At 44.1% G+C, this 15921-nt stretch overlaps 1 protein-coding gene across 3 annotated transcripts in view; it reads right to left on the bottom strand.

Annotated features, from left to right (window-relative positions):
• LOC124425932 (nephrin-like) overlaps nucleotides 1-15921 on the bottom strand; it is a 74889-nt gene that overhangs the window by 40588 nt on the left and 18380 nt on the right. Inside the window, exon 1 of one of the 3 annotated variants that reach the window (XM_046967021.1) lies at nucleotides 7546-7651. The exons of the other annotated variants lie outside the window; for them this stretch is intronic. Within the exon in view, the coding sequence (XP_046822977.1) occupies nucleotides 7546-7636 (91 nt within the window). The 5' untranslated portion in view covers nucleotides 7637-7651. Of the gene's footprint in view, nucleotides 1-7545; nucleotides 7652-15921 lie in introns of those variants that run through there. 3 annotated transcript variants of the gene reach the window in all.

Genomic DNA, 15921 nt, shown 5'->3' with positions numbered 1-15921 from the left:
TATAGAAAAATCTCTAATATCGATTTCGGTACTCGCGAGAACGTCTTGGTAAAGTGCGGAGAAAGAAAAAGTATGGCTCGGCCAATGTAGTAGAGATAGTGGTTGACAGACGTGACACGATCGGTTACGAGTGTCGGGATGATCTTGCAACGTGTTTCACCCGAAACTTTCGTCTTTTCGTTGACCACGAATTCCGGGGGAGGAGGAAAACTAGTAGTAGAGTAAGAGAGAGAGAGAGAGAGAAAAGTTTTTCGGTGGCGCGTTGTACGTCCCTGCGGCCATGCGCCGGCTATCGATCCACGCGGCGGGCGCCCTATTCCTATACGGATGGCAACACGGGCCAACGCGAGCACCGAGATATTTTGTTTCGTAGAATACTCGGTAAAACGAGTACCGCCAGAAAGTCAACGGCCAAGAGTGTCGTTTGCAGAGAGAGAGAGAGAGAGAGAGAGAGAGAGAACGAATAAAAAGGAAAAAAGAAAGATACTTTCCTAGCTTACCTCTTAGCAAATATACGAAAATAAAATCGTATTACGAAAGGATTAGAAAGAACGTTTAAAGTTGCACAAATCTCATCTAATTTCGATTCGACGAGTATCGCTCTCGACATTTCTTTCCTTCTTCCAATAATCGCGCATTGCTCGTGGGTGTTACGTCTCACGCAGAGCGTGCCGACAAGCCTGCATCGATCACGGTCGCGCGGCAACGTCGTTCTTCTTCTTCTTCTTCTTTCCTGCTCTCTCTCTCTCTCTCTCTCTCTCTCTCTCCCCCCGAGAAAATCGGGGGCGGGAGGGATATGGAGAGAGAGGGGGGAGGACCACAAATCTCGTTGCTGCCAAAATAATGGAGAAACCACGTTGTTGGCCGATGATGGCCACAGGTCAATTTAATTACCGCTAATAAATAAGCCAATTATCGGCAATAATAGAAACCGTATTATACGAAGTAATGACGAAACGCAATGGTAGAAGGCAAGATTGATTTCTAGCGTAGTTATGCACAGATGAGAAAAATATACAAGAGAAAGGGAGAGATCAATTTCAACGAAATATTTCCAATCGTCTAGCACTGTTTTATCGTTTGCACAATGTTTGCCTGGAATATAAATTAACGAGCATAAATTGAAATTACGAATACATTTTCGAAGCATTCGTTCCGATTCGAATAATATAGTTATAATTTTTGACATTTATGATACTCGGCTGAGCCGTATGCAGATGGAGATACGCGTTAGGAATACGAATGATTCTGACAGAAATCGCGTAGAGTTTGTAACGATGCTCGCTTACCGATCGTCCGCGTTAAAGCTCGCCCTCGCTCTCTCTCTCTCTCTCTCTCTCTCTCTCTCTCAAGAGCGTGCGCGATGAACCGGCCTTTCTGCCAATTTCCTCTATAAACTCTAAGAAAGTTTCGGTTCGAGCTGGTATGCAAGAAAGTTTTAAACGAATATCCGCGTCGGATTACGAGCATGAAGGCGTGCCGATCGAATTCCGTCCCTTGAAAGCCGCGCCCCTTTAATCGGGATGAAAGCCGAATATTTGTCCGAAAGAAAACTATCCTTCTCCTTCGACGCGTACATGCAAATATATACATGCAATACGTAAGAAATATTATGCGTCGAAACGAATAGACTCGTATATAAAGTGCTTTGCATAAGCGTTTGCCGTTTCGAGTTCGATTGCCGATCGGGAAATCTTTTCTTTTTATATTCGTCATTACGATCGTCGCTTCGGAGTTATCGAAATTTTCCTTTTCTCCCCGAATTTTCTTCGCGAAAATGTATATAATAGAAATAAATTTGAAAATTATTTATTATAATGGAAATCTATATTTTACATACATACTTATTTATTTTGCAAAAGCATAATTATTTTCCAATCCAAAAGAAAAAAGAAACTTATTATTTTCGATTAATAACATTTGTCATATTTTATAGCGTATGCTCTTATTAATAATAATTGCAAAAATGAATATTTTCATTGACTCGCGATATATCCGCATTGGCGCTTTTCCTTTCCTTTTGCTGGTGATTTGGATCGCCATCTTGAACACGCCGACGCATGTCCGTACGGTGTTTCGTCGATCATATAATTCAAATTTTTTAATTTTAGATAATCAGTATATTTTTCCTGACTTAAACTCTCTTCCTACGTACCAATCGATACTATCAGAACTCCTTCTCTAACCGCGTATCCTTCGCGTATGATCGCGCTGAAAGGATATTCGCGAACATAAAATGATTTATAATTTTCTACCAATAAGTATGATCGATCGACATTTTATACATTCGACTCGATTACACAAGCGCGCAATAATCCTTCTTTAGAAATCGATCTTACATTTTTGAGACTTTGAAGAATAGAGAACGAGAGCAGGGAGGGATCATCCGTCAATTATTTAGGCGTACGTATGTAAATATTTAGTTTCGATAGAAAGAGATGGGTGGCACTCGGCCACCATTTGTAAATAAACATTGAGCCGTGTATTTCCGAGAAATTTCACGAAACAGAGAACGGAGGTCGAACTCTCTCTTTCTCTCGGAGAAGGTCAGAAAGAAGATCTTCATTCCTATGGAGTACTCAGCCGAGTACGCATCTTCGAAGACGGAAGATTAATTCATCCATTGAAGGTATCTGCTTGGCTATTTTGTTATCGAATATTTTTATTTCAACTTTATTTATTGAATATTATAGTAAGTTCATTATTAGATGGGATAGTCGAGCGGTTCGTTAAATGCGACTAACGACTCGCGGCATGTTATTTTAGCCCTTGGATCTCTCGTACGCTTCGAGCTAACCTCCGCGTGGGTCGGTATTACTTGCGATCTATCGATATTATAAATGATGTAACGCAAGTACTACCGGAAAAGATATAACTTTGGCACTCGTTTCTGAAACGTTCTTTTCTTTTTTTCTTTTTCCATCTTCCGAACCTAAACGTACGCGTTACAATGGATCGTTGATCGGTGAAATGATTTCTTGGATAAACGCCCTATAATATTGAATTGACTTGAAAGGGACACAAAGTTTCCTCGAGATGTTTCTCTTGGATAATAAGTATTTTTCTCGAGCAAAGCACTTTAAAGTGTCCCTTTCTTCCGAAGGACTGCTCTTTCTTAGCGATTAGCAACGATCGCGTCGCCCTCGTTCGATCGAAAATGGTAGGTTTCGTATGGAAACAAATAAAAAGCGTCGAAGATCCAGATTGGATTCTCCTATCTTTATCATTCTTACATTTTAACGTTTTGCTCGTTTTCTTCGGAATTTTGATTCGTAAGATCCGTTGGAGAGGACTCGCGCGATCCACCTTTCTTTTTGAAAAGAAAGGGAAAACTTCCCACAGCAGGTATCGAAAAACTAGAAGAAAATTTTGTAGGGCGCGAGAAGCTATAACACGTTCCGTTTCTCCTTTTCCGTACGTTTGGCCCATCTTCATCCTCTTTCTGTCTCTCTATTCTCCTTCCGCCATAGTTACGTAAGTATGTACAACGTGGATAAGTATACGCGATAGATATACTCGCGCTTATGCGCGAGAGACGGCCGTGAAAAATATGTATCGCCTCGGGCGGACCGAGTGCTTTTTGACTTTGGCCTCGCTCCAGGGAAGCCGAGGGCGCGCAAACTTGCTCTCATATTTCCTAAATCACCGTCTCGCGGAATTGAAAGTATCCGGGTAATGCTTGTTTTTCGGTCGCGCCCGCGTTAAAGAGTTTCCGTAACAATTGCTAAGCGAGAAACGATTTGATCGATAAAACATATTGCAATACGGCGGACGTACCAGGCTGCGCCTGGATATGCGTCGATGAATGATCGGTTTAACGACGGCTACGCAATTGCAGGAAATCAGTGTCCGATGAATCGAGTCTACTCGAACGAGCGAACGTTTCCATCTATGACCTACGTTAATAACGGTATCGTTAACAGCGCTATAACTTTGGCACAGAGGACCAAGATATCCTTCCTATTAATTTATCGAGGCGTCGCGCGTGCGTCAAAGTCGCGATCGTAACGACGAAAACTCGCTCGATGCCGGCGTGCTCCCTCGGCAGGCGACCGATAGAATTTGCGAAAGAGAGCCAGCCTCCCCATACACCCGGGAGGCCCTTGTTCCTTCGTCCGACCCCTTTGGCCCCCTTCTCTCGGTTCGTCAAACGCCGCCAGCCGGAGGTGCTGAAAATCGATGATCCGCACGCGAGCCATTCCCTCGGCCACGGGTCACCGCGATAACCCCTCTCCTTTCTTCCAAAGTCACTCCTTTTGATCCTTCGACGTTGAACACCGCTAATAAAAACTATTCAGTTTTTATTAGCCCTTACGAAGCTTCCTTCCTCTCTCCTTGACCCTTTCTAAATCTTAGCAATTTTGTTGCTTCTCGTTAAAGAGAAACCAAAATCGATAATAATATCTCCCTATCGCGTACGCATTGAAATTCGGTGCATCGTGTTCTTACGTCGTTAAGTCGAGAAACGAAGATAGAAAGGAGAGGAGAGATTACGTTCCACGTATCCACGATTCTTCTTCTTACAAAGTGGACGCTTCAATTTCAAGGCAATTTTCACACCCGGAGTGGCAATCTATCAGAGCGGAACTCTATTTTGCGAGCTCCGCCGCAAGACGAGCTTCCGATTGTGCGGAAAGTATTAATATGCTCTGAAAATTTATCTACATTTCGGGTCACCTTTCATCCCCTTCCGGCGACATAATTTATTCGTGATCATTGTTCGTGAGCGCGGATGTTACGACGTCGGCTCAATTTAATACGAGAAAGAGAATGCGTCGTCTATCGAGAAGCATGCGCGACCTAGGAGAAATAAAAAAAAAAAAATCTTCCCGAATTACTTCTTCCCCAAGCTTTCTTATCATCGTTCAATTTTACTTATTTGCCATTTTTCCCTTTGGTCCTTTATAATTATCATCGTGTACGTGTGCGGACGGTGGTAACAAGGAGAACCACCGTACAAGTCGAAGGACTCGAGAAGAAGTTGAACTTTCCTCCATATTTGTATTCAGGAAACAGTCTCTAGTGAAAATTTCATTACGATCCGTCCGGCGGTTTGAATGAAATTTCGAACGTGCTACGTGGATTAAAACACTCGATGAATCGCCTTTGTATTCTTTTGGTAAAAGTTCAACCACTAAATTCATTCTATGAGGCTGACAACGAAAGCGTCCATGCTAGATGCCATGGGAACCTTAATATGTATGTTTAAAGTTTTAGGTACCTACGTTTTTCGACTTTTTCTCTCTGTTATACAATTCCTTTTTCTTCATTCGATTCATAAAAATTCTTTTTACGATAAAACTCGATACTGCAGTGCATCCTGAAATCGCTAACAATGCATTTGCGTTCACTCGTAGGTAAGAACGTTGTATCGAAAACAGGCAAGTCACGTTGCCGCCTATTGTCCGCGTCTTTTGTAGCTTCGCAAGGCGTAATTAATTAACCTCGTACGGCAACGATCTCGAGATGGTCTAGAAAGGAAGGTCGTCGAATCTTCCGATGGAGGGAGAGAGAGGGGGAGGGGGAAGAGAGAGAGAGAGAGAGAGAGAGAGAGTAAATGTGCTAGACCGGAGAGTTTGCTTTTGGCCTCAAAGTAATTGCACGCGTTTGGAGATAATTGCCACGACAGCTTTGTCGTTCGAGCGAGCGAGAGACAGGAGAGGGAAAGGAACAACACCGCTTCGTCTCCAACGTTCGAGAATACCTTTGAAAATCGTTAGAGGCAGCTGAGACACTTTAAAGCACGCCGTTATAAAGGGCAGTAAAACGTCGAGCAAGAGCGCCTCCTCTCTTTAAACGAGAGACGATTTATTTTCTCATTTTCCATATCGTCCTCGTCTTCGTCTTTGTTATTTCTCCGACATTTTTCTCAAATGCATGCTATAGCCGATGTCTTGTAATTAAAAGGCAACTATGGTAGGAGTCGTGCGACTCACCGACATTGTCGAGAGAACGGCTAGGTATTCGGTAGAGAGAGAGAGAGAGAGAGAGAGAGAGAGAGAGAGAGAGAGAGAGAGAGAGAGTCAAACTCGAGGATGGAAAGTTTTTCGGAGGAAAGCGGAGGAGGAAGAAAACGATTAGTTGAATGGCTCCTGCGTTGCTACACTCTTGTCGGTAGTTGGAGCCCACCACCATTCCGGGTGGGCGTACCTTTCTCGCTTTTCTCATCTCTCCTCTTCTCTTCCCTCCGTTTCGAAAGCCATTTGCTCGTTAAGAAAAAGGAGAGATAGAGGAGAAAGTGATAAAGGGTGGTGGCGGATGAGGGCTAAAGGGCGCCCCGTTTACAAAAGAACTTAAACTTCCGTCAAGTCGATTTTCCTCTTCTGTCCTTAACTTTTCTTCTATTCTCGTTGACTACTACCTTCGCGTTTGCTCTCTCTCTCTCTCTCTCTCTCTCTCTCTCCGTCACACACGCGAGACACAATCCACCTCGAGTAGAGATATTTAAGTGGCACTATAAATTAGTTTCGAGCTTTTTTAGGTCACCGCAAACGATCGCAGTATTCTCTTTCTCTCCTTATTTTTCTCTATTTGAGAAACGCTAGCTTTTCTTTCCTTTCGCGTTCGCGTCGACGTTCCTTTTTCACGGATACGGACGACGAGTTGGCAAAGTAACGCCTTTCGTAACTTCTTACTCCTCGTCGCGTTTCGAAGCTTCCCAATCCTATGTTCGGTCTTCCCCGAGACTTTGCAGCCGACTCTTTTTCTATACTTCCGTTTCTCCTTACTTTTTATTCCGTCCTCTTTCCCTCCGTATGGTAGCGACAATCGGATTTAGAGGTGTATCGTCCGCGAATGAAAGGAGTCGCGAGCAAGTATTTCTACTTGGTTACCGCTAGCTCGCGGCGAACGAGCTTGGCCCGAAAAGGACGATTGCCCGCGACAATCTCTGATAGCTAGCCCGTCCAGCCCCTCCCCCGCCATCCCCGGTGCTACGAGGAAAGAAAGTCGTTAGAAAGTTTCTTCGGTTCCTTTTTCAAAAGTACGCTCTGACTCTTAAGAGTCGAACCCGCAAATACGCTCTTCGGGCTTCTTTCGATAATATCCCCGCTCGACGAAAAAGTATCCGTAAGTTTGAGCAAACTTATTCGCGGGCAAAAAGTTTGTTAGCTTAGGCCATTGTCCGGGTTGCGCCTAATATCCTTTATTAACGAAGAAGAAGTGCGCACCGTTACAAGCGCGGAATACACCTAGGTTGGACCAGCCATTCGGCGAACGACGGCGGGCAATTGGCCGCAGAATTGGATATTTACTTGGACGAGAGGTCTCCGATTCTACGGTACGATTAACTCCAACCCTTGCAGCGCACATGGGAAATAAATTCCCTATCCCAGCTTGTTCCACTCGACGTCCTAGTTGGGATAACATTAGGGAAAGGATAGGCGAGACGAACGGATGGATAGTGTGGACGAGAGAGCGGATAAACCGTTTACCGATGATTAGGTAAACTTTGCCAGAAATACAAGGCGCGCGCGCAATCTCGTTCTCTTCCACGATCGTTCTTCCTCGCCAAATGCCGTTTTACGGACATTCCGTTTTACTTACCCCTTCCGATCCTTTTCTTTTTTTCGAAGCGTCGACGTGAGCAACGGCAATCGCGAGCAATTCGTTTTAACGATCCTTCTTCGAGGACCATTAGTCGAAATTAAGACGCGAGACGATCGACGAGCTCGTAGATGGGTTGACTCCAATCATTCGTCGGATAACGTTCGCCCGATGAATTTCACTCGTGCGAGAAATAAGTTTCCGTTGGATCGTGCGAAGGAAACACTCGAGAGAGAGAGAGAGAGAGAGAGAGAGAGAGTGGGAGCTGGATTTTCGTATAGTTATTATCTCAGCGCCAATAATAGGATAGCTTTAGGTAGATCGTAAATGGGCTGGTACGCCGCTTAAACTGAATACTGATTAGGCCGGGCGAGGCTTTACGTTAAAGGGAAATGCGATGATGATCGTGCTTCTGCCGTGTACGATGTATATTAATTTCTACCAAAAAGTTTAATTACTCCTTCGCTCGCACGTGCACGGACGGTACTTTGCCTGAACGATCGAGCGTGTAGCTGTTATTTAGAAACGTTAAATCGTATACGTTGATTCTTAGGCCGGGAGATAATTATTTACAAGGTCGAATTTATTTCATCTAGCTACGAATCCGTTTTGACGATCGACGATTTTTGCTGTACAAGTGCCCTTATCATCGTCGAATATCGTCGGAGTATCGTTGAACAAAAAAACAAAAAAAAAAAAAAAAGAAAAAAAAACTCGTAGGAAGGATACATTTTCGCACCTACTATCGCGAAGATTTCAAACTTTGATTCTTCTCTTCGGTCCGTCAATAGAGCGAATCCTCGGCAAAGGAACTAACTTCGCTAGAAAGATTTAACGAAGGACGAGCGCGCATCGAATTTTTTTTATCGAAGAGATGTAATTACTTACTTACTCGATATTTTTTCGACCGGAGAGAATGCATTGGCCGATGGGACGCGACGATACCGTTATCAATTGACCTCGTTACGTAATAACGTCACAAAGAATATTCAAAGTACCGTCCGAATTTTCTTTTTCCTCTTTTTCATTTAGCCCTTTATATCGTAGGAACGATAATTGACATCCGTAGGACGTAAACGTAGGAATAAAAAGTATGTAGAAAGAATCATTGTTGCGAAATTCTTATACGAGGTCGAAAGGTAACAAAGCTGGAACAATAATTCAAATTGCGGTATATATTAAAACGGAGGCACTCTTTGTTCGGCAGACGAATGCTTTGCTTTGACGTTTCCTAGCCGAATGCATCGCTTTGGAAGCGATTCTTGCCGGTCGGATAACACGTAAGAGCCATTGGTTAGCGGGGCTTTTCGAGTTTTCAAAGCTTTTCAGCCGTACGAGAAGAAAAATAATAAGAAGAGATCTGACATCTGTGAGAAATTTTCGTCCCCCACGAAATCGTCGGACCGAATGAACACCGAATGAGAAAGTTTTACTCGACGATCCACCTGCTTACTTGTTTGTAACCGAAACGGCCGAGCATTTGTCCCGCATTCGGCAACTTTTATTTTAAAAGTTGCCGAATATTTTCGCGCTCGCATATTTTCGAAAACGGAATCTCTCGTTCTCGCTAATGTAGCTCATCGTCCACGGGTTTGCAAGCGCGTATTAGCACACCGGTGTTAGAACTTTCGTTAGGACTTTGAGCGAGAAAGACACGCACGGGCCCCATCCTGATGCCTTTCCCGTAACGTCCCTCTCTCTCTCTCTCTCTCTCTCTCTGGGGATAATTCGTTTGAAGCGCTAACGGACAGCGACGTATCTTTTTTCCTTTCTTTCTTTCTTTCTTTTTATCGGTCAAATGTTTCACTCGGACTAGGCGAGTTCTTTCCGCGGACGAAAGTTCGTAGAAGCTTTGGCAGGAGGTTCCGCGCGAGGCAACGAAACTGCGATAAAGCAGTCGCGTCGTTTTCTTATGGATCGTACGCGTCACGAACTACGTTCGAGTTACACGCTTCTCGACTTTCCCGATTCTAACTTTGCTAAATGGAATTGTTATTGTTCCGCGTACGGGAAGCGCGACCCGAGAGATTTTCCGGGTATGTCGCGATCGTTGAATTCTCCAAGGCGCCGAACTTTGCGAACTTTCCGAATCTTCCGACCTCTATTACGCGTCGGTCCATTGCTATCGTGGATTCTTTTTTGACGACCTTCTCTTCCTACGCCCTACTCTCCCTCTGCATGACTCGTAAAGCTTCGGCGCCGAGATTCAACGTGTGCCGATAAGAGGTAGGTACTACGATACGTCATAAACGGACATAAACGTCATAAACGTCCTACCGTGTTTGGTCAGTTAATTAAGGTGGAAAAAGTTGGCTCGGAGACAAGTTTCGAGCGTACTCGCATTTGCTCCCTCTTTCTCCGTTGCGCGAACCCGCACGCACCCTTTATTCTCTCGTCTCTCTTCCATCTAGGGTTTTTTCTCCTCGCGTTTGCGTCAACTTGCTGGCTGCCCAGTACGATCAATATTTTTTATACGAAACTACGTTGGAGCGATATTTCATGTTTCGTGCTATTTGCACGTAGCTCTTGCGAAAAAGTGCAATGGATGACGAAGAAAATGACAAAATCACGGATCGATTATAAACTTTGAAAAGAGCCTGACTCTGCGTCGCGTTCGAAAGAGTCCCAAAGAGGGAAACGACGACGGCGACGACGACGACGACGACGACGACGACGACGACGACGACGACGACGACGACGACGACGACGACGACGACGAGTACGCCGCACGAAACGGAAACCGAGTCGACGTTCCAAGATTAATTACCGACTTTCAAGAGGATAGACCCCGGAGTCTCGTACGGAAGCTCTAACAACTTGCCAGGCTTTGTCGAGGCTTTATCCCGTGGTCCTAACGCTACGACGGATACGTACGTCTACGAGGGACAAGAAGGCAACGACGGAGAGGACGATTCGAGAGCTTGGATTTCGTCTTTCCTCTTCCCTCTCTCTCTCTCTCTCGCGCACGTTTTTCTCTCTTTTCACTTTTTCTTTTTTTGTTCTTTTTTTTTTTTTATCGTTAACGAGAGAAGAACGTTTCACCGAATGTCCTCGGTGATAATTATCCGTCGAAATAATGACGGTAACAAGCGTAACAAGCTCGTGAATCACCAGAAACGTGATTAATAACGGAAAATGGGCACGGCATTAGAACCGAAATTACGCGCGAAGCGTGAGACTTAATAAGCAAATAATTAAAGCATCGCTTGTCCGGACGGACCGATAAAATTACTCTATTTTTTTTTCCTTTATTTTATCTTTCTCTTTGGATTTTTTTTAACGAGAAACTTTTTTTTATGCCAACGACGAGCGAGTTCCGTACGAAACATGGCGCTCGGTTCGCTTCGACGTGTTCTAGTTCTCTCGTCGGCAGGGCGAAAAAACGAAAAGGAAAAAAGAAAAAAAGGAGAAGAAGCAAAAAAGGCAAAGAGAGGAAAAAGGAGAGTTGGGCGGGCGTAAAATATAAACGGACCTTTTAGCAACACCTTCGGCGGCTTTCAAAGTAGCCAATTTCGCGCGAGCGTTCGGAGCGAATAGAAAAGGGAAAGAGGGCGAACAAAGGGAAACGAACGGAACGAAAGAAACGGAGATTCTCAGCGGTCCAATTGTGTCCAAAGGCGGGCCGAGCGACTACTACGTGCCTGCGTACGTCATCGTCTCCCCGTCACCGAGAGTCTATCTCGGAAATGAAGCTACCGTGAAGACGAAACGAGACGTCGCGCTCTTACGTTTTTATTCGAGAATTAACACAAAGAGAATTAACATCAAAGAAAGATCATTTTCTCGATCGAAGAGCGTTCTTTTTTCTTTTATTTTTTCATGTTCCAAGGTAGAGCACGGAGCCCCCGAAGCAAGGACCGCAAGGATGTGCTGAGGACGAGGCAAGAATAGATCGTTGCTCGGAGAGACGAGAAGCGAGTCGAACTTTTGTTTCCAGCGAGGACAGCAGCGCGCACAATGGACCACCACCCTCTACACGTCTCACCTTTCTTGCATCTATGGCATTACTCTGCGCCAATGTTCTTCGCCGGCAGGGATCGAACTTTAACGTTCGATACATAATGCGTTTCTCTCGACGCTTCGCTGTATCGGAAAGATATTATCGGAGATAAAGAGAGATCAAAGATCGGAGCGAAGCTACTAAATTCGTTAATTTAATACCAAAGGGGAATAACTATAAGGGAAGAAGAAGAAGAAGAAGAGGAAGAACCCTTATAATTATTATCGGTGATTCGCTTCGTCTGTCGACGACCCGTTTACTTACAGACTTGTTTCATAGTTTTCTCGTCGTCTCGAGTAATCCGTTACGTTGCGATATTGAAAGGCCATTGTTTTTCTTCGCAGCAACTTGGACGCTCCGATGATTTATGAACGTTACAGCTCGTGTCGTCGTTGTCGTTGATGTTGCCGAAAAGGTTAAAGAAAGCTGGACGAGTCCCCCGACGTTCGGGTTCGCCTCGAGTATAGCACACCCCGGACGCATTAAACGTCTACGCTTCTATAAGAACGGAATTTTCCTTTGGCATTAACGCGCCGGCCGTCTTCCTCGAACTTGGGATGTATAACGAAAAGAATGCGATAACCGACCTCGAATGCTTGACTCGAGCCAAATTCGTGATCGAGGACAATTTAACGAGTCCCTTCGCTCGTCAACGTTCTCGTTAAAGGAGAAATTGATTTTTCGACGAAAAACTACGGCCGACGTACCGTCTGAGAGGAAAACTCGCAATTTTTTCGCACTCGGTATCCGGAGGTTGACCGGTGCGACGGATAAATAGCGTAGCGTTTTTCTTCAAAGATTTGTTCACTTAAATATTATATTACGTTACGTTTGCGTAAGTACGACACGTCTTGACCTTAAAAACTTAGATTCTCTCCGTAAGACTCGTTTTTCTAATCGATCGGATTACGTGGCCTGCTATTTGTCCGATATTGTGATAAATTTGTGCTACGAGCTAATATTAGCTGGACCGGAAAGTAACGTCGCTTTCTTAAATTAAATTCAAACGAATACATTTTTAACAAGTTTTTACTTTTAATCACAATCAAATATCGACATGCGCAGAAACGACATTACTTACCGGTCCACCTAATAATAATAGGTATCGTTGTAACGTTGCGCGTAGCAAAATAAAATATTCGTATTATTACGAGGGGAACGTTCATTATTTACGTACTCGTACATGCATGGGCGTTCGTTAGACCGTCGGCACGTTAATAAATAGTTTGGCGCGGTGGAATGAATTAATTCGAACGAGTTTGTCATATATGCTCCAACGGATGATAGTCCGTGATGTAAATGCGGCGCGGCCGATATTAGTTACTCTACTAAACTAAAGTTTTACTTTGTACCTCTTCGTGTCGTACTTTACCGCGTTGTATCGCGACGGTAATAAAAATAATTATGCGACAACTATGCTAGGGAGAATCTTTGTTGAACGAAATACGAGACGTTGACGTTTTTATCATTAGAGCGTCAGCGTCGAGCTTTCCATGTTCTTTTGTGCGATACCCGAGTTTCTCGAACTATTTCATTTAAAATATTCACGACAAGCAACGAAATCTAACAATTCGATCCAGACGCAACGTGGGAAATTTGTCTATCCTTAATAACTCGGGAATACTCGGCAGATATCGTTGGTCTTATTCGTCTGGATACGTAATTAAAGATAACGAAGAAGAATTGAGGACGAATCGTTCGAGATTTTCCCTGGTCGATATTTGCTAGTCTCGCAATGTCGACGACGTATCGCGAGCAGTCTTATGTAATAATTAGCGGAAGCAAATAATCGTTGATCGAGGACGATCTAGAATGGTATAACCGGAGGGTTATACATACTCTTTCTCTCGCTTGGCAGATGCTGCGCGTCGAAGGTGGTACCGTGGTTATTTGCATACATTCTCATTAGGTGCCGGCACTCGGCAGGATAATTTGAATATTGCACGTTACTCGCACTGATGAGACGTAATTCGAGCGGCTCTCTCTCTCTCTCTCTCTCTCGCTCTCGTTCCAACAATTCTGGCGCGCAGTATTCCTCTCCTTTTTCTTATCGTTCCAGTCTCGTGCGCATCATCCTGAAACGACTCTGGTTGCGCCTCGTTGGAATCTTGATTAGGTGTTTCTCCAAGCAAATGGATATGTCGACGAGATACGAGCCTCTATGAATAAGACTCTGGAAAAACTTTCGATCCCTTATGCATCGAGTCTCTCTCTCTCTCTCTCTCTCTCTCATTCCCCAGCCCTTGGTTTTGATTAAACCTACTACCACCTATTACGAAGATAAGCTATTAGACTGAAAAGCAACGGAAGCGTAACGTGGTTTTCTTGGCCAGCTTAAATATATTCTGCTGATGTTACCGAAAAGTACCGGGCCGACTAAACTGTCCGGAACTGTTCTATACTTTAATTAGCAATGTGTCTTCCCTTCGAAAATTACCTCTTTAGGTGTGCGCACAAGGCGCTCGTAAGGATACGCTCGTAAACTCGTTCATTTTCTTTCTTTCGTTTTAGCGTCCCTTTTTTCTTGCCGCCGTTGCGTGAGTGCATGCTCGAAACGTAAGTATATACGACGCGACTGCAATCTAAGAAATGTAAATCTTTGCGTTGCCTCGCTAACTGCCGATAATATACGGTGTACTTTCTTTAGCCGTGTTTACAGAGTTTATCGATCATCGTAATTTCACTAATTGGATATCCTCGTTGACGAAACAAAGCGCGAGTTTTATCGTTGGTAATAAATTCCTTGTCCGAGAGAGAGAGAGAGAGAGAGAGAGAGAGAGAGAGAGAGAGAGTCGTAGACGCTGTTTCGATAACTCATTGGGAGACAGTTAGCGTCGAATTGAATTGAATTGACGCGAATGAACTTATCTCGTTAGTCGCTCCTTGTAATTAATTTGAAATTTCGTTTTCCATGCGCCGCCAGTTAACTGCAGCATTCGTTTATTTCGCGCTCTTTCCCGCTTGACGGCCGATCGCGGAATTTTAGCGAAAGAACATCGCATCTCGACGATGTTCGTTTTATCTCGGACGTCTGTCGCATGCTTTAGCCTTGATTTTGTTCGTTCGAGGTGCAAAGAACGTCTTCGAGTCCGTATGTCGTCCATGTCGTATAAAATCGTATAGAATCCGTTTGTCGTTCTAAACACCGTTTGTGTTCCGACAATCACGATTCTGAGCGAGAAAGAGAGAAAAAGTATATAAAGGCGTTAGTAGGTACGGTCGATGCGTAAAATCGATCAATGATCGAGTTACCAATGGATTTCGTTGTCCACCGCACAGCCGATCCCACGGGAGGAATCGTGTAACTGATCGCGTAATTGTTAAGCCGGGCAACAAAATTTTGCTCGTTCGATGCGGCTGGCTCACGCTGCGTTACCACGGGTGAGCCGACGAGCAAAGGTGTGGGGTGGACTCGCCGTGGCAACGTGCCCGTTATTCGCCGCCCTCGCGTACTAAACCGAATGAGCGATAGGCGGCGTCCGTAAAATGAAACTATTGTAAATACCTGGATAGCGTGTAATTTTGTTCCGCGTTGTATTCTCTGCGCGGTTCCTGCTTTCTCAAGCTACGTTTCATTTGGACGGTTTTGCCTTGGTTTTCATTATCGAATCGGCTCTTTCTGAATTTCTTGAAATTTCTTTATATAATATATATCTTTCATTTCCATAGTTATGATTCGTAGCACGACGAATGGACCTCGTCGATAATAGGCGATAAATTGGGAGGGGAAGGGAAGAGAAAAGAAAGAAAGAAAGAAAGAAAGAAAGAAAGAAATAAAAAGTAACTAGTTTCTCTAATATATCGAACTTCTTTGTATATCGAACCACTACTACGCTCTCGCGGATTAAACGATTAAGACGCGTGTTCTTGACGCGTTATACCCGCAAAGCTGGCCGGTTCGTCGTATCGCTAAATTGGCCGCGAACGAGTTTTCCTCGTTTGCGAATGAAAAAATGTGCGGACTCGTTGGAATTAGCCGGTGGAAGAGTAATTCATAATATTTACGAGTAGAGAGAAGTAAAATATTAAGGCCTCGCTCGGCTATGTTCTCCTATGTAGTATTCTCCCTCTCTTCCTTTTTTCCAAAAGACCACTCTGCGACGATTAGCTCTGAATATCTTTTAGCCGGATAAAATGGTCGGAGAGAGACAAGAGTAAAGATTAAATAAGCGCGCCTTCATTACCAAAAAAACAAAAAAAGGAGACTTTCAATTTCGCATTCGTCAAAAGTAGCTTCGATCGTTGCTTCATGGTGCTTTTCTAGTTGTTCCCAGTCGTTTATAAATAACTTCTTTTATTTCCTTTATGAAAAACTAACGAGAAGCACGAGAGATCGGTATAGCGAATGTAAAATTCATACGAAAAGAAGGAAAGAA

Source organism: Vespa crabro, chromosome 8 (genome assembly GCF_910589235.1).
Source record: "Vespa crabro chromosome 8, iyVesCrab1.2, whole genome shotgun sequence".
NCBI classification, from domain to species: Eukaryota; Metazoa; Arthropoda; class Insecta; order Hymenoptera; family Vespidae; genus Vespa; species Vespa crabro.
The sequence above is the reverse complement of the archived record's forward strand: the minus strand, read 5'-3'. Positions and strand labels throughout refer to the sequence as shown.